The sequence below is a fragment of the Odocoileus virginianus genome, chromosome 4 (genome assembly GCF_023699985.2).
Source record: "Odocoileus virginianus isolate 20LAN1187 ecotype Illinois chromosome 4, Ovbor_1.2, whole genome shotgun sequence".
In the NCBI taxonomy this organism is placed as follows: Eukaryota; Metazoa; Chordata; class Mammalia; order Artiodactyla; family Cervidae; genus Odocoileus; species Odocoileus virginianus.
The window spans coordinates 7,157,837-7,183,762 of NC_069677.1; the positions used below are offsets into that span (position 1 = coordinate 7,157,837).

The following is a 25,926-nucleotide window of genomic DNA, read 5'->3' on the forward strand; positions in this document are numbered from 1 at the left end:
AGTTCCTCGACCAGGGATCAAATCCATATCCCCTGCGTTGCAAGGCAGATTCTTAACCACTGGACCAGTAGAGAAGTAAGTCCCTCCCATGAAATTTTAATACCATAGGTGTACTATATATCTGTTTATATACTATAAATATATCTGTACTTTATACATAAAAAGAGAAGTAAAAAAAAAAAAAGAGAAGTCAGTGGAGGATTAAAACTGACTTAATAAAAATTTTTAATTAGAATTTAAAAAGTTTTTATTAGCATTTAGCTTTATAGCTGTACTTGCTGAGTAATTTTTAATGTAATTTATTTACTTATAAAAGTTGTACTGCATCATTTATATATGCAGATTAGCAATCTATACACATAATAATAGCAATGTAATCACAGTAAAAAATTATTCAAAAATTTCTTAGTAAAACAATTACAAAAATTAATTTCTTAAAAATTATTTTTAGTGAACTTTTAACTTTCTTGATGTGAGAAAATAACTTTTAACTTAATTAGCTGCTACATATGCATTTAGATACTACCAACATCTTTTTCTTTTCAGTAGTTGACATAATTAGCAATGGGTTGACTTTTTTTTTTCTCGTTACTCCTTCTATTCCTCTCTCTTCACCCTCTGGGATCACCTCACAATAAACTGCCTGCACACATGCCTTTATCTCAGATTCTGTCTTTGGGGGAACCCAGACTAAGAAACAACTCAAATGTCACTTCCTCCAGGAAGACCTTCAAGGACCCCTGCTCCCAGAAAGTCAGGTCCTTGTTATCTGCTCTCAGTGTTATTTGCCCCTGAATTTTTTTGAGTATGTAAGAAAATGACTTTTCACTTAACTAGCTTTTAGGTATGCATTTAGATATTGTCAACAATTTTTTCTTTTCAGTCCTTGAAATAACCAGTGATGGGTTGACTAATTTTCTTAAATAACTAAGGCTTCCCAGGTGGCTCCATGGTAAAGAATCTGCCTGCTAGTGCTGGACACATCAGTTTGATCCCTGGGTGAAAAAGATCCTCTGTAGAAGGAAATGGCAGCCCACTTCAATATTCTTGCCTGGGAAATCCCATGGACAGAGGAGCTTGGTGGGTACAGTTCATGAGGTTGCAAAAGAGTCGGAGACAACTTAGCAATTAAACAAAAACAACAAAGTAAAATATAAATTATTTTAATTATGAAATTCCAAGTCACACACAAAAGCCCTGAGGGTCACGTATAAATAACATTCAAAAGGCAGCAGTGGTTCATGCAGCCACCTCTTACAATATGGCTTCAAAATCTCACAATCTGGTTTTACACCCATTGAGAGTACCTGATGTAGAGCCTTCCAAAGGGGGTGGGTCTGTGATGGGACTGAAAGAAAAGGAGCAGGTAGAGGTAGTAATCCTGACTCCTTAAATTAGTAAACTAATATGTACAGCTGAGCCTGCCAAATAATTCTTAAACTATAAGCTTGGATATATTCTAGTTTATTCTGGCGTTAGCCAAGATGACCAGAGATTTTTTGAAGAACTTGTAGTCTTCCTTCCCTTTTAATTATTCTCTTAGGAGAAAATAATTCCCTTAGTCTCTATTGAAGACATATATTTTTCAGTTATTTGAATTTCTTTCATTCATTGCACAAACTTATTTCTGGCCCAGAGCTTTTATAACTGGAATGCAGTTATAAAAGACTTTTGATGAGTACCAGTTGAGGACACTAGCTGATTCAGCTTCTGTCATATCCACCTGTTCTTTGTCTTAAGTGTTATATTCAGGCTGCAGTGAGTGATCATGATGAAATTTATTCAGCTCAGTAGTCTCCCTGTGAATAAAACTACAGCTGGTTTACTAGCCTGCATTTGGATCATTCAGAAAAATATTTTAGAGATAGTCATGGAGGTATGTTTTATTTTAGCAATCAGAAAACTTATGGGAAAGGGGAAGAATATAGAAGGGAAGTTGGAGAGAAGAAATATCATCAAGGATTATTGTGATTATGCATCACAGGTCTATGGACCTCTATCTCGCCTTGGTCATTTCCCAGACAACAATTCAGAGGACTTTGTAGTAAAAAACCACTATCTCAACACCTATGAAGGTAAGCAGTTCCCATAATTACAAGCCTAGTATAAGAGAGTTATCTTAGAAATATTAATTATAGCAATTTAGATTAAAAGCTAATCAAAAATAAAATATTTGTAAGAAATAGCCATTACATGTTTGGTATTATTAATAATGAGTTCATAGAAACCAATAAAAACTGTCAAGACCCAAATAAATGGATACACTATACAACAGTTTACCAAGCAGTAAAGTCAATAAACTACTAAACATTTAAACATATTTAATGTCACTAAAATCACAGTTATACAAAAATAGAAAAAGTATTTATACCAGGTTTATAATGCAAACAAGAAATATGTAATGAAATCGGCCCTTTATGAAGAAACACCAGAATTCTAGTGGGCAAGGGGATGGATAAACTAGGGGATAAATTAATGGAGAGGGTTATACCTGTTGTAAAGTCTAAGAGAGCCTTAATTAAATTATTTAAATTTCAGTTGAGAGGTTGGAGAATCATATGGCAAGATCGTGCATTGACAGTCACACCATTGAACTTGCACCTCTGGCTGACCCTCTCCAGAGCTGAATATGATAACCTGGTGTACAGCCACTTTAGAATGGTGGTGCCATGTATCATATGATCATTAACTTCCTGTTTATTATTGTGGTGGTATTACTTTTTGGTGGGACAGTGGTTTCATTTTAGAATGCATTTCTTATTTTACAATCTAAGTTACCAAGAATATAAGTTATTTATATAGAAATTTCCTTTGTATTTCAGAGACAATTCAATTATACTAGGTACACCTTATCAGTAATTCTAAATAAAACCACTTGGCAAACCGCTAATAAAATTAACAGTATGTTTTCAAATGATACATTTAAGCACCAGACACTAATCATGTACTTCCTTTCCATAGGATTAGTTGAACTTGAGTCATGTCTCCCAGATTTTGTGACACAACCCCGAATCAAACCACCAAAACCAAAAGTCACTACTACCAAAGATGGTTTTCTAAAGAGGGCTGCAAGGATGGACCATGAGTTGGCAGAGGTTCATAAGGTATGCTTCTTCTTTTTTTTTTTTTAACTTTCTTAGCAAATTTTTAAAATTTTTATTTATTGGAGGATAATTGCTTTACAATGTTGTGTTGGTTTCTGTTGTACAACATGAATCAGCTATAAGTATACATATATCCCCTTCCTCTTGAGCCTCCCTCCCACCCTTCTTGATCATCACAAAGCACTGAGCTGAGTTCCCATCCGGATGACAAGATGCTTCTAGTGGGGCTTTTGCAGAGATATACTATACTCCAAAACTGCGCTTTGTCTTGGGCAGCAGTGTCCAGTAGTTCTCAACACACAAGCCTACATTTTTTTCTTCTCTCTAGAGGAGAGAGGTGATTGCCTGTGTTGTGCTGAATCAGAGTTACCCCTCATTTCAAACAGTAGGAAAACGTCTTGGAGGGTATTCTCCCCGTTTGCAGAAGTCACGGTACTTTTTAAAAATGGTTCTGACTTGGGATCTACCCAATAAAATATGACACAGCATTGACGTATATCTAGCATGCAGGATTACTGTTGGTTTTAATAGTGTAATAGGCCTTATTTTCTTCCTTTAAATTTGCTAGCATCATGAAGAAAGGGAGTCATATTCAGCATCCCTCTCATCTAGTTTAAACTCAGCTAAATGAGAAAGTTTGATCGTCATCCCATGAGCCAACTGTGCAGCTTCATCCATTAGCTGGCCTTTCTTTTTTCTTAATTGGACTATAGGTGTTCAGACTTGTATACTTTTGAATCTGTAGCTTATGATTGTAGTGCTTAGTCTTTATGCTGCATCAGAATCACCTGGAGGGCTTGTTAAAACACGTGCTGCTGGGCCCCACCCCCAAAGTTTCTGATTCAGTAGGGGAGAGAGGCCTGGAGTATTGGCATTTTTTGCAAGTTTCCAGGGGGTGCTGATGCTGCAGGGGCCACACTTTGAGACTCACTGATTCATGACATACCCTCATCACTGGTCCAAGCATGTTTGTTTGTTCGGTTAGTAATAGCGTAAGGATCCAGGGCTTCCCTGGTGGCTCAGACAGTGAAGAATTTACCTGCAGTGCAGGAGACGGGTTCAGTCCTTTGACTGGAAAGATCCCCTGGAGAAGGAAATGACAACGTGCTCTAGTATTCTTCCCTGGGGAATTCCATGGATAGAGGAGCCTGGTGGGCTATAGTCCGTGACCCTTAGATGCTATAGATAGTGACCCTTTGTGACGGACACTACTAAGCAACTAACACTTCCACTTTCCAGGGAACTCACACTGAAGGTAAAAATTAGGTCGTTAACAATACAAGAATTGGGACCTTTTAAATAGTATATCTATATGGTTCTTTCCTTCTTCATCCTGCAGTCTCTTTACTGATTCTGAATTCTATGTTCATCATTTCTTCACTTTCTGTAAGATGGTTTTGTAGATATTCTTATTAGAGTATGGAAGTTCCCTTCTATTCCTAACCTACTGAAGCTTTTAATAATGTGTTTATGTTTTGAGTTTTATCAAATGTTTTATCTGCATCTATTGAGATAATTATATAGTTTTTCTTTTAAAAAATTACTATTCTAATAAGGAACATTTATAGCTTTTTATAAATGTTAATTTGTCCTCTCATACTTAGTACTTCCTTGAAGTACTTCCCTTAGTACTTCACATACTTAGCCATATTTGGGCTTCCCTGGTGGCTTAGCTGGTAAAGAATCCACCTACAATGTGGGAGACCTGGGTTTGATCCCTGGGTTGGAAAGATCCCCTGGAGAAGGGAAAGGCTACCCACTCCAGTGTTCTGGCCTGGAAAATTGCCTGGACTGTATAGTCCATGGGGTTGCAAAGAGTCAGACATGACTGGGTAACTTTCACTTAGTATGAACATAACATGGTCAGAGTGTATTATTTTTATTACATTGTTGAATTTTATATACTTATATTTTGTTCAGAATTTTCATTGTGTATTCATGACGGAAATGGCTTTATTTTTCTTACTCAGAAAGAAAAACTATATGACTATATGTGACACTGGTCTTAGAGTTATACAGGTCTTCTGAAATGGACTAGAGAGTATTCCTTCTTTCCTCCTTTGGAAAGAATTTAAATAAGTTTAAGATGATCTGTTTCTTCAGTTTGGTACCTATTCGTATAAAATTATCTGAGACAGATGTTTTCTTCATGGGAAAAATTCTTAAACACTCCTTCAGTTTTCTTACAACTTATAGAACTTTGTGCATTGTATTGGTAAATTATGTTTTCTTTACAGATTCTATTTCACCTAACCTTTCAGTATTTTTGCATATGGTTGTTGATAGTATTACTTTAAAATCTTTTTAGTGTTTATCTATAATCATGCCTATCCTTTTCATTCATCAAGTTATTTGTTTGTCCTTTATTTCTTTTTCCTTAATCAACTTTACTGAAGGGTTATTTATTTTCTTGGTATTTTTTCCAAACATTGAACTTTTGATTTTGTTGGTTTTCTCTGTTGTGTGTATTTTTTCAGTTTCACTAGTTCCCACTCATATTTATTTTATCTTTCTTTATACTTTCTTTGGGTCTGTTTTGTGGTTATTTTCCTAACTTACAATAGAAATGTAGCTCATTAATTTTCAGGTACTCAATTTTGTTTAATATTTAAAGCTAACCATTTCCTTCAAAACACTGATTTTGGTATGTTCCATTAGTTTTGATATATAGTTTGACATTATTGTTAATATCTTTTTTAAACATTATGATTTTTGAACCTGTGAGTATTTAACAATGTGTTTTAAAATTTCCAAACATGCAGGGATTGTAATTAATTTTCTAATTAATTTCTCAATTGCTCTGTGGTCAGAGATCCTAGCCTGTATGATACCTATTCTTTGAAATTTAGTGAAGCTTGCTTTGTGAACTAGTATAATGATTTTACATATAAAATAATCTAAGTCCACCTTCAAATAATATGTCATGTGGTTACTGTATAGCAGACTATTCTAATTCTGCCGTACTGTCCCTGTGACATTGCTGTCATTTATTTCACTGATCCTATGCTATAATCACCCAATTCATTTTTACGCTTATAGTTTTAGCAGTTATCCTTTAGAGAAATTAAAAATAAAAAATATTTTATTTTACCTTTATTTATTCCACCTCTTCCACTCTTCCTTTTTTTTAAAAATTTTTTTTTATTTATTTACTTTTGGTCGCACTGGGTCTTTGTTGATGTGCTCAGCTTTCCCCAGTGGCGGAGAACAGGGAATACTCTCTAGTTGCGGTGTGTTGGCTTCTGGTTGTGGTGACTTCTCTTGCTGTGGAGCTCAGGCTCTAGGGCGCCCGGCTTTAGTAGTTGTGCTCCCAGGGTCTAGAGCACAGGCTCGACAGTTGCCGCACAGGGGCTTACTCTGTGGCATGTGGAATCTCCCCAGACTAGGGATTGAACCCTTGTCTCCTGCATTGGCAGGAGGCTTCTTTACCAGTGGGCCACCAGGGAAACCTCACTCTTCCTGACTTAAATAGATCCAAGTTTCTGACCTATGTTCTTTATCTCCTTCCTGAAGAACTTGTTTCACCATTTATTATAGGGCAGGTCTACTGGGAGTGAACTCCCTCAGTTTTTATTTGTATCTGGAAGTCTTTACTTCTCCTTTACTTTTTATTGAGATATAATTCATGTACCATAAACTTAACCTTATAAAGTATATAATTCATTTATTTTTAGCATACTTAAAGATTGTTCTCCCACTTACCTGTGGTAATAGGATGATACGCAATTTCTCAAATTATGAGAGAGAAAAGCATTCAGTATGGTAATGTATTGGAGAAGGAAATGGCAACCCACTCCAGTGTTCTTGCCTGGAGAATCCCAGGGATGGGGGAGCCTGGTGGGCTGCTGTCTTTGGGATCGCACAGAGTCAGACACAGCTGAAGCGACTTAACAGCATGTTAATGTAATTCTTTGAAAGCAAAGTTATAAGACAGTAATGAAACTTACATTAGTTTCATATTAAATATCACTCACCTTGTATCTATGTTAAGATAGGCTGTCTACTCCAAGACAGTCTTTTTTCTTATTAAAGTACAGTTGATTTACATTGTTAGTTTTAGGTATACAACACAGTGATTCAGTAGGTTGTCTTTTCATTTTGTTGATGGTTTCCTTTGCTGTGCAAAAGCTCAAGTTTAATTAGGTCCTATTTGTTTATTTTTGCTTTTGTTTCTTTTGCCTTAGGAGTTGTTACTGTTATTTAGTTACTAAGTCATGTCCAACTCTTCTGTGAACCCATGGACTGTAGTCCACCAGGTTCCTCTGTCCATGAGATTTCCCAGGCAAGAATATTAGAGTGGGTTGCCATTTCCTTCTCCAGGGGATCTTCCCAACCCAGGGATTGAATGTGTGTCTCCTGCACTGGCAGGTGGATTCTTTACCATTGAGCCACCTGGGAAGCTCTTGCTTAGGAGTCAGATCCATAAAAGACATTGCTACAATTTATGTCAAAGAGTGTTCTGCTTATGTTCTTTACTAGGAATTTTATGGTCTCCAGTCTTACATGGAGGTCTTTAATCCATTTATTTATTTATTTATTTTTCCATTTATTTTTATTAGTTGGAGGCTAATTACTTTACAACATTGCAGTGGTTTTTGTCATACATTGATGTGAGCAAAGTTTCTAGTATTATCCTTTTTAAAAATTATTTATTAATTTTTTGGTTGGACTGGATCTTCATTGTGCGTGGGCTTTCTCCAGTTGCAATGAACAGGGGCTACTCTTTTTTGCAGTGCACAGACTTCTCATTGCAATGGCTTCTCTTGTATAGCACAGACTCTAGGCACACAGCCTTCAGTAATTGTCACACAGGGGTTTATTAGTTGTGGCTCACAGGCCCTAGAGTGCATGAGCTTAGTTGTAGTGGTGTACGGGCTTAGTTGCCTGCAGCATGTGGAATCTTCCTGGGCCAGGAATCAAACCTGTGTCCCTTACACTGGCAGGCAGATTCCTATTGACTGTACCACCAGGGAAGTCCTCTAATATTATCCTTTTACATGTTACTGTCCAGTTTTTGCAGCACCACTTATTGAAGAGATTGTAAATCTCTATTGTATATTCTTGTGTTTTTTGTCAAAGATTAATTGAAAATAAGTGCATGGGTTTATTTCTGAGCTCTTTATTCTGTTCTGTTGATCTATGTGTGTCTCTTTATGGCAGTATCGTACTGTCTTGATTAATATAGCTTTGTAGTATAGTCTGAAGCCAGGGAGCATGTTAACTCCAGATTTATTCTTTTTTCTTAAGATTGCATTAGTAATTTGGAGTCTTTTGTGATTCATATAAATTTTTGGGTTATTTGTTTTGGTTCTGTTGAAAATGTCATAGATATTTTGATAGGGATTGTATTAAATATGAAGATGGTTTTGGGTAGTATGGACATTTTAACTATTATTCCAATCTGAGAACACAGGTTATATTTCCATTTCTTTGTATCCTTTTCAGATTTCTTCATCAATGTTTTATAGTTTCAGAGTATAGGTATTTGACCTCAGTGGTAAGTTTATTCTTTGGATATTTTATTCTTTTTGATGTGTTTTCAAATGGGACCATTTCTTTATTTTCTCTTTATGATATTTCATTATTAGTATATAGAAAAGCAGCAGATTTCTGTATATTACTCTTGTATCCTATAACTTTAGTGAATTAATTCATTGGTTCTAATAGTTTCTTTTGTGGAAATTTTAGGTTTTCTATATATAGTATCATATCATTTGCAAATAGTGACAGTTTTACTTCTTCTCGTCCAATTTGGATGCATTTTTTCCCTGTCTGATTGCTGTGATGAGAACTTCCAATACTATATTAAATAGAAGTGGCAAGAGTGGGCATTCTTATCTTGTTTCTGATTTTGGAGAAAAAGCTTTCAGTTTTTCACCATAGAGTATGATGTTAGTCCCTGTGAGTTTGTGATAAATTACTTTTATTATATTGAGATATGTTCCCTCTGTATCCACATTAGTGAGATTTTTTATCATGAATGAATGTTGAATTTTGTCAAATGCTTTTTCCGTGTCTGTTGAAATGATTATATGATTCTTGCCTTTGCTTTTGTTAATATGATGTATCATATTGATTGGTGAATATTGAGCCATCTTTGCATCCCCCAAACAAACCCCATTTGCTCATGGTGTGTGATTCTTTTTATTATTGTTGATTGGGTTTGCTGATATTTTGTTGAGGATTTTTGTATCTATATTCATTAAATATATTTGCTTGTAATTTCCTTTTTTTGCAGTATCTTTGTCTGGTTTTGATATCAGGGTAATGGTAGCCTCAGAATGATTTTGGAAGTTTTCCATCCTCGTCTATATTTTGGAAAAGTTTGAGAAGGTTACCTTGGTAGAATTCCCTTGTGAAGCCATCTCATTCTGAACTTTTGTTTGCTGGGAATTTCATTGTTTTTATTTTGTTCGTTTGGTTTTGATGGGTTTTTTTTTTTGTTTGTTTTTACAAATTCAAGTCACTAATAGTGATCTATCTGTTCAGATTATCTATTTCTTCCTGATTCAGTCTTGGAAGGTTATATGTTTCTAGACTTTTGTCCATTTCTTCTAGACTGTCCAATTTGTTGTCATATAACTATTCATATTATTTTTAAAATTTTGTTTATTTTTAGCTGTGCCAAGTCCTCACTGCTGTGCCAGCTTTCTCTAGTTGCAGAGAGCAGGGGCTAGTCTCTAGTTGCAGTGCACAGGCTTCTCATTGCAGTGGCTTTTCATGTTGTGGAGCACGGGTTCTAGGGTGCACGGGCTTCTGGAGTTGTGGCATGTAGGCTCAGTAACTGTTGCAGCTTCCAGGCTCTAGAGCACAGGCTCAGTGGTTGTTGCACACAGGTTGGTTACTCCATGGCATGTGGGATCTTCCCAGATCAGGGGTTGAACCTGTGTCTTCTGAATTGGCATGTAGATTCTTTAACACAGAGGTACCAGGGAAGCCCAGTATTTTCCTATTTTTGTATCTTTGTGATGTCAGTTATTATTTTTCCTCTTTCATTTCTTTTTGTGTTCATTTGGGTCCTCTCTCTCTCTTCCTCTTGATGAGCCTGGCTAAACGTTTGTCAATTGTGTTTATCTTTTCAAAAACCAGTCCTTGGTTGTTTTTTTAAATTGTTTATTTGGTCTCTGTTTATTTATTTCCTAATGTTTATTATTTCCTTGCTTATGCTGACTTAGGGCTTTATTTGGTTTTCTTTTTCTAATTACTTTTGATGGAAGGTTAGGTTGTTCATTTTAGATTTTGTGGGTTTTTTTTTAAACCTTGTTTTTTTGTTTCTTGAGGTGGGCCTGTATCATTATAAACTTTCCTGTTAAGACTGCTTTTGCTGAAATCCATCAGTTTTGGAAAGTTGTGTGTCCATTTTCATTTGTCTTGGGTGTTTCATCTTTGACATCTTTGTTGACCTATTCTTTTTCTCAGTAACACATATTTTAGTCTCCATGTGTTTGTGCTCCCCCTGCACCCTGCTTTGTTTTGGTATAACTGATTTTTAGTTTCATAGGTTTATGGTCGAAAAAAATGCTTTATACAATTTCTATTCTCTTAAATTTATTGGGATTTGTTTTGTGGCCTAGCATGTGATCCATCCTGGAGAATGTTCTCTGTGCATTAGAAAACAAAGTATATTCTGCTGTTTTTGGATAGAGTATCCTTAGATATCTATTAAGTCTAACTGGTTAGTTGTATTATTTAAAATTGCTATTGCCTTATTGATATTCTGTCTGGATGATCTATCCATTGATATGTCAGGTGTAAGCCCCTACTATTATTATATTATTATCAATTTCTCCCTTTATGTCTATTAATGTTTGATTTAAATATTTATATTTAGGTGTTCCTGTAATGGGTACATATATGTTAATGAATGTAATATCTTCTTCTTTATTGATCTTGTATCTTTATATAAAGCTCTTCTTCATCTCTTGTTAGACTTTTTTAAAAGACCTATTTTATCTGATATGAGTATTGCTACCCCTACTTTCTTATTTCTATTTGAATGAAATATCTTGTTCCACCACTCACTTTCAATCTGTGTGTGAAGTGAGTGAAGCTGTGAAGTGGGTCTTATTTTTAATCTTCTAAGTAGCATATAGATGCTACTTATTTTTAATCCATGTCTTTTGTTTGGACCCTTTATTCCATTGATATTCAAAGTAATTATTGATAAGTATGTACTTATTACTATTTTATTACTTGTTTTCTGGTTGTTTCTGTAGTTCTCTGTTCATTCTCCTTTTTGCTTCTTCTCTTGTCATTTGATGATTTTCTTTAGTAGTATGCTTATGTTCCTTTCCTCTCCATTTTTGTATATCTGTTGTAAGTTTTTGATTTGTGGTTACCATGGGATTCATACATGTTGATCTATAACTAAATCTACTTCTTTCAAACCAGTAGTAACAAGTTCAGATACATTCTAAAAGATTTACATTTTTTACTCCTTCCCCATAAAAGTATGGCTGAAAACTTTCCAAATTTGAAGAAGGAAATGTATTCAGGTACAGGAAGCACATAATGTCCCAAACAAGATGAACCCAAACAGACCCACACTAAGACATAATTAAAATGGCAATGGTTAAACTCAGGATTCTGAAAGGAGCAAGAGAAAAACAAAGAGTCATATACAAGGGAACCCCCATAAAGCTATCAGCTGATTTTTCAGGATATTTTGTGTTTTAATATCCTACTTTATGTCTTCATATTTATACCTTCATTGTGTATTATAGTTACAGTTACTTTTACAGCTGTTATCTTTTAACCTTTGTACTTGCTTATTCAAGTGGTTGAAACTTCAGTTCAGTCGCTCAGTCGTGTCTGACTCTTTGCGACCCCATGAATCGCAGCATGCCAGGCCTCCCTGTCCATCACCAGCTCCTGGAGTTTACTCAAACTCATGCCCATTGAGTCAGTGATGCCATCCAGCCATCTCATCCTCTGTCGTCCCCTTCTCCTCCTGCCCCCAATCCCTCCCAGCATCAGGGTCTTTTCCAGTGAGTCAACTCTTCGCATGAAGTGGCCAAAGTACTGGAGTTTCAGCTTCAGCATCAGTCCTTCCAATGAACACCCAGGACTAACCTCCTTTAGAATGGACTGGCTGAATCTCCTTGCAGTCCAAGGGACTCTCAAGAGTCTTCTCCAACACCACAGTTCAAAAGCGTCAATTTTTTGGTGCTCAGCTTTCTTTATAGTCCAACTCTCACATCCATACATGACCACTGGAAAAACAATAGCCTTGACCAGACAGACCTTTGCTGGCAAAGTAATGTCTCTGCTTTTTAATATGGTTGAAACTTAGCCCTTACTATTTATTTGCCTTTCTTAGTGGGATTTTTCCTTGACTATAGTTTCTTAATTCTTGTCATAGGGTTTTTTAATTGAGAGAAGACCCTTTAACACTTCTTTTAGTGTAGGTCTAGTATTGAACTTCTTTAGTTTTGTTTGTCTGAGAAATTCTTTGTCTCTCCTTCAATTCTAAATGATAATCTTGCTAGATTACAGATTTTTCTCTTTGGACACATTATGAATATATTATGACCCTCCCTTCTGATTTGCAGAGTTTCTGCTGAAAAATCAGCTGATAGCTTTATGGGGCTTCCCTTGTATATGACTCTTGTTTTTCTCTTGCTCCTTTCAGAATCCCGAGTTTAACCATTGCCATCTTAATTATGTCTTAGTGTGGGTCTGTTTGGGTTCATCTTGTTTGGGACACTGTGTGCTTCCTGTACCTGAATATGTTTCCTTCTTAAAGTTTACAAAGTTTTCAGTCATACTTTTAACAAATATGCTTTGAGCCCTTTCTCTCTCTTTTCTTCTCCTGGAACTCTTGTAACACAGATGTTGATATCTTTGATGTTGTCCCATAGATCCATTAAACTATTCTCATTTTTTGTTTTCCTTTTCCTGTTCTGATTAGATGATTTCTGTTATTCTGTCTTCCAGATCACTATGTCTCTTCTTTATCACCAGTAACCTATTCATGCCTTCTAGTGTGTTTTCTTTATTTCAGTTATTGTATTCTTCTTTGTTCTGACTAGTCCTTTTTTATATTTTTTAGTTCCTTGTTAAAATTCTCATCGTGTTCATCTATCCTTTTTCCTAATTCAGTTAGCACACTTATTACTGATGCTTCAAACTCTTTATCTGGTAAATTGGTTATTTCTGTTTAATTAGTTGTTTTTTTTAATGTCTATATTTATTTAGTTGGCTGTGCTGGGTCGTAGTTGCAGTAAGCGAGATCTTCAGTCGTGGCACACTGACTCTTAGTTGCAGCACGTGGGCTCTAATTCCCCAACAAGGGATCAAACTCGGGCTCCTGTGTTGGGGGCATGGAGCCTTAGCCACTGAACCACCAAGGAAGTCTCTTTCAGGGGTTTTGACTTACTCTTTCAATTAAGACACATTCCTCTGTCTTCTCATTTTGGTTTTCTTTCTGTTTCTATGAAATTAGATGAAACAGTTACCTATTGTGGTCTTGAAGGGGTGTCCTTATGTGGGAACATCACTATATAGTCTGTCTGTACCCAATGGCTTTGGTGGGAGAGTTGGGTTTGACATGAACACAAGTGATGTTATCTCAGGGCATGTTGGCATCTATCACCTTGGTAGGAGGTGGGGCTAGAGGTGGAGCTGCTAGGGCTGAAGCCAGTTGTAAGACAAAGTTTCCCCTCTGCTTGGTGGCCATCACCACCCTGTTGAAGGTGAGTTCCTATACCATGTTGTAGCAGAAGCCCTGAGGATCGGGTCAAAGCTGGCTCCATTCCTTCCAAGTGTACACTCTCCCCCTTCTCAGCACTGGCACACTTGCCCCAGATGAGAACAATGCTGGAGCAAGGGGGGTGGCAGGGGTAGTTGGCATGGATTAGAGTGCAAACCTTGGCACAGGCCATAGTGGTCCCACTAGGACCAGAGATCTGGACTATCCCTGCTGCCCTGCCTCTGTAAGCACCAGAGATGGCTGTTCCCCCACCGTGTTCAGATGCTGCTTTATGTCTGAACCACTTATGTATCTCACAGCCAAGTTCCCAAGAGGGCTGGAGCGTTCTCTTGGCTCAGGCTGGTCTGCATGCCAAGGCATTCATGAGAAACCAACCAGCCACCCATGCAATTTTCAGACCACCCTCTTTATTCTGCTTTATGAGCAATCAAGCATGCGTATGCTCTTTACAAGCAGAGTCCAGGCTTCCTACAGTCCTCCTGTTACTCCCACTGGCTCTCTAACCAGCCAAGGAGACTTGTCATCCCTATGTCAGACCCCAGGGCTGGGATGCTCAATATATGACTCAAACTGCTCACTCTCTTGGGAAGATCTCTGCCTGTGTTAACTTCCTCCTCTTCTGAATCCCCTGGGAAATCTTGACTTAATCACTTCTCTTTTCTTTATGCCCAATTCCATATGGGTCTTACAGCTGTATTTGTGCAAGAGTCTGTGAGTCTCCAGGTAATTTTCACTGAGAATTGTTCCACATGTGTGTTTATAGAACAGTTTTTGGAAATATTAAATATATTTTTTATGTGCTCAGTGGAGGAAGTGAGTTCTGCGTCCTACTCCACCATCTTGATCTCTTTCTTCAGACAAATTAGACTTTAAAACAGACTCTCCAATGAGTCTGCTGTTGTCTAACAGTGCCCTCTCCATTGCTAACTACCACACAGTAGTCAGTTCTCTGTAGTATATGACTGGTGATTCTTTCCCTCTTGAAACTGTTTTGTCAATTGAAATCTGTAGCACAGCTTCCTTGTTTGGTCTTACTTCACTGAATTTAATACAAGTCTTGGACATGATGCTCCATATGATAAATACTTAGTTGATCATGATGACATGAAAATGTATAGTTATTAGATTTTTACAGAGATGCACATGTGCACAACAGATAAATTTGTTAACTGTATGGCATGATGATTATTTACTGTTCATTATACGGAAGTGGATCACAATAAAGGTCTTCATCTTTGTGGTCTCCATGTTGAATAGACTGAGGAGGAGGAAGATGAGAGGTTGGTCTTGCTGCCTCAGAGGAGGCAGAGATGGAAAAGATAGTAGAGGTGGAAGGGGAGGCCAGAGAGGTAGGCACACCCAGTGTAACTTTACAGAAATACATTTAATTGCTGTCTGACTTTTTTGCTTTTTCATTTCTCTAAAACTGTTCCTATATGGTACCAATCCTTCTTTCATCATTTGCTTTTTGTTTCAGTGCCTGTAACATAGAAGGGTCCATGTCTTATATGAAGTCAGATGCAGCCTTGAGTAATCAAAATTGTTCTCCCAGATCATGCATCAGTTATTTTCGGTCACTGCTGCTTCTCCATCCTCTTCCTCATCGTATGGCACTCATTTGGAAGCAGTCACCTCCATCAAGTCAGCTTCTGTTCATTCCTCTGGTGTGGTATCCTTCTGTTGTTGTTGTTTAGTCACTAAGTCATGTCCAACTCTGCGACCCGCATGAACTGCAGCATGTGAGGCTCCCCTGTCCTTCACTATCTTCCCAAGTTTGCTCAAACTCATGTCCATTGAGTCAGTGGTGCCATCCAACCATCTCATCCTCTGTCACCTCCTTCTCCACTTGCTCTTAGTCTTTCCCAGTATCAGGGTCTTTTCCAATAAGTCAGCTCTTCATATCAGGTGGCCAAAGTATTGGAGCTTCAGCTTCAGCACCAGCCCTTCCAATGAATATTCAGGGTTGATTTCCTTTAGGATCTACTGGTTTGATCTACCTGCTGTCCAGGAGACTCTCAAGTCTTCTCCGGCACCACAGTTCAAAAGCATCAATGCTTTGGCACTCAGACCCATGTCTTGAAACCCTTCACCCCCCACCACCTTTTTAGCTATCTCCAGAAGCTCTTTCATGATTTTCTTGAATGGCTTTGTCATAAATCCTGTGAAGTCATGCTTAAAATCTGAACACAGCTTTCTCCAGCAGGAATTTATTGTTTGGAGCTTATTGACTTTCACAATTTTTTCTGTAACAGTGATGGCATCTTCAGTGGCAGACTTGCATGGTGTCTGCATTAATAATCCTTTAATAAATAATCCTTTCCATAAAGTACCACGTGTACAAGCCTTAAAGGTCCTTATGACCCCCTGATCTAGAAGCTAAATTACAGCTATTGTGTTCGGGGGCAAGTAGATCACTTTGACTCCTTTGTTGTTGAACTCATGGGATCCTGAATGGCCAGGTATGACCTAAATCAAATCCCTGATGATTATACAGTGGAAATAACAAATAGACTCAAGGGATTATATCTGATAGAATCCCTGAAGAACTATGGACGAAGGTTTGTAACACTGTATGTGAGGCAGTGACCAAAACCATCCCCAAGAAAAAGAAATGCAAGAAGGCACAGTGGTTGTCTGAGTAGGCATTACAAATAGCTGAGAAAAGAAGAGACGAGAAAGTCAAAGGAGAAAGGAAAAGATATATCCATCTGAATAAAGATTTCCAAAGAATAGCAAGGAGAGGTAAGAAAGCTTTCTTAAGTGAATAATGCAAAGATATGGAGGAAAAGGATAGAATGGGAAAGAATAGATATCCCTTCAAGAAAATCTGAGATACAGAGAGAACCTTTCATACAACGATGGGCACAATAAAGGACAGAAATGGTAAGGACCAAACAGAAACAGAAGAGATTAAGAAGAGGTGGCAAGAATACACAGAACTGTACAAAAAAAGGTCTTAATGACCCGGATAACCACGATGATATGGTCACAGACCTAGAGCCAGACATACTGGAGTGTGAAGTAAAGTGGACCTTATTAGGAAGCGTTACTACAAACAAAGCTAATGGAGGTGATTGAATTCCAGTTGAGCTATTTCAAATCCTAAAAGATGATGCTGTTAAAGCACTGTATCAATATGTCACCAAATTTGGAAAGCTTATCAGTGGCCACAGGACTAAACGAGGTCAGTTTTTGTTCCAACCCCAAAGAAGGGCAGTGTCAAAGAATGTTCAAACTACCGTACAGCTGTGCTTATTTCACATGCTAGCAAAGAAATGCTCAAAATCCTTCAAGCTAGGCTTCAGCAGTACGTGAACCAAGAACTTCCAGATGTACAAGCTGCTGGATTTTGAAAAGGCAGAGAAACCAGAGATTAAATTGCCAACATCCATTGGATCATAGAAAAAGCAAGAGAATTCCAGAAAAACATCTGCTTGCTTCGCTCGTGGCTCAGATGGTAAAGCATCTGCCTGCAATGTGGGCGACCAGGGTTCGATCCCTGGGTTGGGAAGGTCCCCTGGAGAAGAAAAGGGCAACCTACTCCAGTATTCTCGTCTGGAGAATCCCATGGACAGAGGAGCCTGGTAGGTTACAGTCCATGGAGTCACAAAGAGTCGGACATGACAGAGCAACTTCACTTTCTTTCAGTTTTGTTGACTATGCTAAAGCCTTTGACTGTGTGGATCACAACAAACTGTGGAAAATTCTTCAAAAGATGAGAATACCAAAAAAAAAAAAAAAACCCAGACCACCTGACCTGCCTCCTGAGAAATCTGTATGTAGGTCAAGAAGCAACAGTTAGAACTGCACATGAAACAACAGACTAGTTCCAAATTGGGAAAGGAGTAAGTCAAGGCTGTACATTGTTACCCTGCTTATTTAACTTATATGGAGAGTACATCATGCAAAATGCTGGGCTGGATGGAGCATAAGCTGGAATCAAGAATGCCGGGAGAAATATCAACAGCTTCAGATACGCAGATGACACGACCCTAATGGCACAAAGCGAAGAGGAACTGAAGAGCCTCTTGATGAAAGAAAAAGATGTATCCAAGATGATGAAGGTGAAAGAGGAGAGTGCAAATGCTGACTTAAAAATCAACATTCAAATTATTAAGATCATGGCTTCTGGTCACATCACTTCATGGCAAATAGATGGGGGTAAAAATGAAAACAGTACAGACTATTTTCTTGGGCTCCAAAATCACTGCCGATGGTGACTGCAGCCATGAAATTAAAAGATGCTTGCCCCTTGGAAGAAAAGTTATGACAAACCAAGACAGCATATTAAAAAGCAGAGACATCACTTTGCTGACAAAGGTCCGTTAAGTCAAAGTATGGTTTTTCCAGTAGTCATGTATGGATATGAGAGTTGAACTATAAAGAAAGCTGAGTGCCAAAGAATTGATGCTTTTGAACTGTGGTGCTGGAGAAGACTCTTGAGAGTCCCTTCGACTGCAAGGAGATCAAACCAGTTGATTCTAAACGAAATCAACCCTGAATATTCTTTGGAAGGACTGATGCTGAGGCTGAAGCTCCAATACTTTGGCTACCTGGTGTGAAGAACTTACTCATTGGAAAAGACCCTGATGCTGGGAAAGATGGAAGGCAAAGAAGGGGATAACAGAGGATAAGATGGTTGAATGGCATCACTGACTCACTGGACATAAATTTGAGCAAACTCTGGGATATGGTGAAGGACAGGGAAGCCTGGTGTCTGTAGTCCATGGGGTTGCAAAGAGTTGGACATGACTTAGTGACTGAAAAATAATGAACATCAACAGGGACATTGTCCAATATCTAAGAACTTTAAGAGGCAGTCCTTTTTTGGCAAGGTACTTCCTGACTTTAGGAACAACACATTAATTAATGTAACTAATTCAGAAACCTGGAACCTGTCCAGGCTTTCTTTTACAGCCAGAAGATTGGCAGCTGGTGATTATCTTTTTCCCTTCAAGGCTAGGGTCTTAGCAGCTTTGTAGATAATGCAGTTCTGATCATAACCTAACTGCATTTGCACAAAAAGAGTTAGCATTTCCTCTCCTGCCTTGAATCCTGGTGCTTACTTCTCCTCCTTAGAAAAAGTATCCTTTGTGGCATTTTCCCCCAGAGTAGGGCACTTTCATCAGCATTAAAAACCTGTTCAGGAAGATATTCTTTACCCTCAATGATTTTCTTAATGGTGTCTGGGAACATATCTTCTACCTTTTGGTCAGCAGAAGCTATTTCTGTTATCTTGGTTTACACCAAATCTCTTTAGAAAATTATCAAACCATCCTTTGCTGGCATTAAATTCTCCAGCTTTAGATCTTCACCTTCCTTTTACTTAAAGTTCTCATATAATGACTTCTTTTTTTTTTTTAATTTGTGTGTGTGTGTGTGTGCGCGCGCACGCATGCACGCGCGCATGCTCAATCATGTCTAACTCTGTGCTACCCATGGAATATGGAGCCTACCATACTCTTCTGTCCAGAAATTTCCCAGGCAAGAATACTGGAGTGGGTTGCTATTTCCTATTCCAGGGGATTTCCCAACCCAGGAATTGAACCCACATCTCTTGCATTGGCAGGCATATTCTTTACCGCTAGCGGCATCTGGTAAGCTCTTTTGAATCATATTAGAGTCTATAGGTATGCCTTTCTTTTTTTTCCCTCCAAACTCATCAAATTATGCTGTATCCTTTACTTTTGACTGTGCTTGTCTTTGTTTCTGCATTTCTCTAGTTGTAGCCAGTGGGGCTACTCTCTAGTTGAAGTGTGCAGGCTTCTCATTGCAGTGGTTTCTCTTGTTGCCTAGCACGGGCTCTAGAGTACATGGGCGTCAGTAGTTGCGGCATATGGGCTTAGTTGATCCCTGGCAAGTGAAATCTTCTTGGACCAGGGATTGAAACTATGTCCCCTGCACTGGCAGGCAGATTCTTAACCCACTGAACCACCAGGGAAGTCCAAGTATGCCTTTCTCATAGCAATCCTGCATCCACATGAAAGCTTCATTTTCAACATGAGATAAGAAAGTGTTTTGCCAATGGTGCAAGGTTTTCACATCTGCTTGTAACCATAGCTTTTTGAATTTCCTTTTCTTTTTTCACAGTGGTCCTTATGCTAGATTCATTTATTCTGAAATCGTGGGGAACTGCAGCTTCAGACCTCCATTTATGGTGCATATAAAGCACTTCACCTTTTTCTTGTAATATCAGGACTTTTCTGTCCTTCTTGGGAGCAAACCCAGCATCACTAGTGACACTTCATATGGGTTCCATGTTGTTACTCAAGGCTTACAGTATTGCACTAAACACAGTGAAAAATATACAAGAACTGCTAGAGATCACTTGTTACCATCACATGCAGTTTATTGCAGAGACAAATCGCTCCTTCAGATGCTTGGCGTTACCTTACATTTTAAGTGGACACTCACAGTGCTTGTTGGTTTTCAGTCACTCAGTCATGTCCAACTCTGCGACTCCATTGACTGCAGAACACCAGGTTTCCCTGTCCTTCACCATCTCTAGGAGCTTGCGTAAACTCATGTCCATTGAGTTGGTGATGCCATCCAATCGTCTCGTCCTCTGTTGTCCCCTCCTCCTCTACCTTCAATCTTTCCCAACATCAGGGTCTTTTCCAATGAGCTGGCTCTTCACATCAGGTGACCAGAGTATTGGAGCTTTAGCCTCAGTCTCAGTCCTTCCAGTGAATATTCAGGGTTGTTTTCCTTTAGAATTCACTGGCCTGATCTCCGTGCTGTTCAAGGGACTCTTCAAGTGTCTTCTCCAGCACCACAATTCAAAAGCATCAATTCTTCAGCACTGAGCCTTCTTTATGGTCTGACTCTCACATCCATACATGACTACTAGAAAAGTCATAGCTGTGACTATATGGACCTTTGAAGGCAAAGTAATGTCTCTGCTTTTTAATGTCTCTAGGTGTGTCACAACACTTGAGTTCACAGCAAAAGCAACAGAAGGTAGTTATGAATTTAGTAGTATAGTATGTCCTACAGTTAGTTTTGAGCAGTTATCATTTAATACTGCATCTTTGTTTACATTTCTCTTGACTTTGAATGGATCACATATGGTCTGTAAGTGTCTGTGTGCATAAGTTCAATAAATTTTAACATTTTATAATAGATTTGTGTGTAGTCTTGGGAAAGATTAAGGGCAGGAGGAGAAGGGGGTGACAGAGGATAAGATCATTGGATGACAACAGTGACTCAATGGACATGAGTTTGAGCAAACTCTAGGAGATGGTGAAAGACAGGGAAACCTGGTGTGATGCAGTCCATGGGGTTTTAAAGAGTCAGACATGACTTAGCAACTGAACAACAATGAAGTGATAACATATACTAATAACTACATATATTTTATGCATTCATGACATACCTGACTTTTTCTATATTTCTAGGCTGTGTGGGTCATATGGAAGTTTTTTCAAATTGTCAAAAATCTCCAAAAAATTTTCCAATATATTTATTGAAAAAAAATCTGTATATAAGTGGATCCATGCAGTTCAAACCTATGTCATTCAAAGGTTAACTCTACTTTTAGACCACTGCTGCTTTCTGTTGATTCAGTAGTTTGGGTTATCATAGAGCTGTTATATATATATATATTTGCCATCAGATTTATTTTCAAGAAACTCAGAGCCATGAGTTTCTATTACAGCCATGGTAGTTGGATGTGGTTCCAAATTTTACTCATAATTAGCATATTTTTAATAATTTTTAACAGTTGACTTAGTGTTTCTTTTGTCACTTATCTATGTTTTTGTGGGAAAATAGTGTAAAAATTATTAAATGATGAAAAAGTAATTAAAGTGTGGTTTTAAAATCACAGAGATCACATTTTTTGATATTTTTAAGCTAAAAACATCCCATGTCTGAAAATGGAACCAATGAACAAAACCTTATGCCATGTATAATTCTGTCAGGATTTTTGATGATTAAAAGTAAAATAAATAAATAAATAAATATATATAAAATGCATGTTGAAATAGAAACACATTCTTTCACAAGGAACCAAATGTGAAAATCTTGATGTGCTTGGCTTCAAAGTCAAGCTCTGTTCACTTGAAAACAATTGCCAATTAATACCCCTCATTTCCCCCATAACAATAAAATATACTAAATGCTTCAGTCATGCACTGCACAGGACATTTTTATTGCCCCAGGCCATCATTTAAAACAGCAGATTAGCTTATGGGGAAGAACAGAAGTTGGGGGATTTGCTTGCATACACACATCACAGAACCTTTTAAAAACTCAAAAACATTTTTTAAGTCTCCAAAACTTTTGATTAAAATGGATACACCCAGAATGTTTCATGTTTGTTTAGTGGGAAACTTATTCATGGAGTATCATAGGTGCACCCTGGTTTGTACTTTCTCAAACTGTCCTAGCATGGCCATAGAGAAGATTGTTCCTGACTGATCTGGTAGTGGGAAAAATACAAATGTAAGAAATGACACTACTTTGTTTTGTTTTGTTTTTTAAGACTTCACTTTTCAGAGCAATTTTAGATTCACAGCTAAATTAAAAGGAAGGTAGAGATACTTTCTTATTCCCACATATGTATAACCTCCTCCATTATAAATATCCACCACCAGAGCAGTACAGTTGTTATAGTTGCTGAACATATATTGACATATCATTGTCAGACACTGGTGTTATTTCAGGCACTGTTGGAAAAGAAGAATAAGGATTTCAAAGCAAAGAAGCCTATGCGTTTTCTTCAAAGAAAGCCAGTACCTCAACCTCGACTTCCAACTCCAACCCTGGAGATGAGTTCCAATGTAAGTTTGAGGCTTTTTTTACTTGAAAAGCTAAATTCAGCTTCACTGTCTGTTTATTCTCCAGATAGTTTGGGTTAAAAACAAACCTAACATAACCATGTTCATTTCCCCAGATCTGAATTACATTTCCTTTATCCTTTATTTCAAATGCACACAGAAAAAAAAGCAAATTGAAATCTAAATTCAATCCTTTTCAAGAATAAAAACACAAAGAATGAAATCTTCCCAAGAAAAATAGGCATCAGAAGGTAATCCTGATGTATGTCAAATAAGAAGATGGAATGATGATCAGATACTGTAACTGTATTCCCACATGAAGTGGTTGATGATAGCTGGAATTAGCAAGGAATCATCAAGACAGGCCAGCTTCTGGGTTAAGATTGACCAGAGAGCTCACTCTGACTCCAGGGCTATGCCTTACCTTCTCAGGGCCCCGCACTCAGTTTGGTCAGCATTTCCAGAGTTGGTTAGGATTTAAAGGACTGATGCAGAAAACTCACAAGAAACTGCTGGAGATGCCACAGATTTGCAAATTTGTTATGTATAGTTAAAGCTATGGTTTTTCTAGTAGTCATGTACAGATATGAGAGTTAGACCATAAAGAAGGTTGACCACTGAAGAATTGATGCTTTCGCATTATGGTGCTGGAAAAGCCTCTTGAGAGTCCCTTGGACTGCACAGAGATCAAACCTGTCTGTCCTAAAGGAAGTCAACTGTGAATATTCATTGGAAGTACTGATGCTAAAGCTTAAACTCCAATACTTTGGCCACCTGATGCGAAGAGCCGTCATTGGGAAAGACCCTGATGTGGGAAAGATTGAAGCCAAAAGGAGAAGGGGGCAGCAAAGGATGAGATGGTTAGATAGCATCACCAACTCATTGGACATGAGTTTGAGCAAACTCCAGGAGATGGTGAAGGACGGGAGCCTAGCATTCTGCAGTCCATGGGGTCGCAAAGAGTTGGACACAACTTAGCAACTGAACAACAACAACATACTTTACAGAGAGAACTATAACTGCCTGGTATATCAGGATGTTGCTCTTGGGAGGTCAGTTTGTTCTTTCCCAACACAGGGCAGTTCTCACACAAAGCCAAACTGCACATAAGGTTGTGCTTTGCCAGAGCAGGGGAGTTGATGGGAGATCTCACTAGCACCTCCAGTGGCTCTGAGATCTTTGGAGGGGTGGGAATGCTTCTGCTGACTGGCCACAACGCGCTTCTGGGCAGCATCCTCTTTTCTAGACTTTGTGCTGACCACTGCCTGTGGTTAACATGTCTTTCACAAGTGTTAATGCCATTGATTCCACTATTGATATCTTTTGCATTGAGGGGCTTTAATTAAATTTGTAGACTCTGTTCTTTTTCGCTTTTACACATACTTATTTAAGGTGATTTTTGTAGATTGCTGATTTTGTCCATTATATTCTGATTTTACCAGTTTAGCTAAATTCTTGTGAAAAGCACCTCATTTTTTAAATTTAATTTAATTTTATTTTTCCATTTATTTTTATTAGTTGGAGGCCAATTACTTTACATCATTGCAGTGGTTTTTGTCATACATTGAAATGAATTAGCCATGGATTTACATGTATTCCCCATCCCGGTCCCCCCTCCCACCTCCCTCTCCACCCGATCCCTCTGGGTCTTCCTAGTGCACCAGGCCCGAGCACTTGTCTCATGCACCCAACCTGGGCTGGAAGCACCTCATTTTTAACTCCAATATACCCCAGCTGTATTCTTTGTCTCATGTTCGTGTTCAAGCACTAAGTTGTGTCCAACCTTTGCAACCCCACGGAGTGTAGCCTACCAGGCTCCTCTGTCCATGGGATTTCCCTGGCAAGAATACTGGAGAGGGTTGCCATTTCCTTCTCCAGGGGATCTTCCCAACCCAGGGATCAAACCCTTGTCTCCTGTATCTCCTGCATTGACAGGTAGATTCGTTACCACTGAGCTGCCAGGGAAGCCTGCATTCTTTGTCTACTCATGATTAAACATGAAAAAAAAAAACTATTGCAAAAGGGATGTTATTAGCAATACCTACTGCTTCAAGAAAGATTTTGTTGGAAAGGAATATAGAAAAAATGAAAACGGCTTAATTTATAAGGATAGCACGACACTGGGTGAATTTTTTGCTTTTGATATAATTTACCAATGATATCATGAAAAATATAATGAATTTTGACAATACTTTAATGTCATGTTTAAAATCCTATGTTCAAAAAAGGATACTGTTTTATTTCTTGTTTTATTTCTCTTTAAGTCCTTCTGGTGTCTAGCCTTTTTGCTAGATATAAATCTTCAAAAAAGTATTTGATGGCAACTGCTGAAGTTCTCAAGCTGCTTGGTTCTCTCTTTGTTTTTTTAGGAAGAAGAAGATATAGAAATGGCAGTGATCTACCTTCAAAAGTTGCTCCGGGGCAGAGTTGTTCAAAACATGGTGTGTGGAATGGACCCCTGGCCCTGTTCTTCTCCTTTGAGACTAGACTCAGAGTGCACCCGTGCTTGTTTCCTTGGGGGTAAATTGCCTCCCACTCCCCGCTGTCCTGTGGAACTATGCTATTGAGTTACCTACTCTTTCCCTTTTACTGCCATAGCTAGCCCAAGTGAGTGGCACAATATCAAGGAAAGAAAGGACCCGCCTGCTGTTTGCTGTAGTGTAACCAAGGCAGTATGAAGCTAATGTCTTCCATGGAATTGCTGAATCCAGCAGTTTTCATATATGAATTTTGACTATTAAGCATCACAAACCAAGTGGATTCTCTAATTTTCCACAGTCATAATAATCTGAGTTTTCATATTAGCTAGCAATGCATGAATAATAAATGGAATAGCTAAATAAATAACTATAGTTTTGAACTCTTAACTGTGTATGCTCACATTATATATTCTTTACCTATATCAGCACTTTTTTTCCTATCAATTACCCATTTTACAGGTGAGTAATACGAGCCTGAGTGAGATTATGTTAACTGTTAGCAAATTCAACTCTGGTCTTCCTGACCGCAAAGCCTTAGTCAGATCATTGTGCTTCTTAAGTTTAAAAAGGGACTGATGTAAAGCCTCAGCTAAAACATTTTTTCTTCCCCAGACAGCTATAACTCTTAAGAGACTCAATTATGGTGAGTCAGTCCAGGGAGGCTGGATGAACATCTGTGTTCAGCACTATTCCCTATCCTCCTGGCATTATTTCCACAGGAGAAACGCCACAGTGAAGTTCAGACAGCAGGTCGTGTATTCCAGACCAGGAGCAGATCTCTCAGAAAAGAAAACTGACCATGAAACATACCACCCCCAGGCTTCCTAGGGGAAGGGCGCAGGAAATGAAGG

General features: G+C 38.2%; 1 protein-coding gene across 3 annotated transcripts in view; it reads left to right on the plus strand.

Moving 5' to 3' along the window:
* CFAP91 (cilia and flagella associated protein 91) overlaps positions 1–25,926 on the plus strand; it is a 101,836-nt gene that overhangs the window by 41,740 nt on the left and 34,170 nt on the right. For all 3 annotated transcript variants that reach the window (XR_011487208.1, XM_070466017.1, XM_070466018.1), the window contains exons 9-12: positions 1,893–2,075; positions 2,962–3,104; positions 22,482–22,598; positions 24,965–25,036. Coding sequence is in view for 2 of the 3 variants with exons in the window: in XM_070466017.1 (XP_070322118.1) it covers positions 1,893–2,075; positions 2,962–3,104; positions 22,482–22,598; positions 24,965–25,036 (515 nt within the window). In the remaining variant the exon portion in view is untranslated. The remainder of the gene's footprint in view (positions 1–1,892; positions 2,076–2,961; positions 3,105–22,481; positions 22,599–24,964; positions 25,037–25,926) is intronic.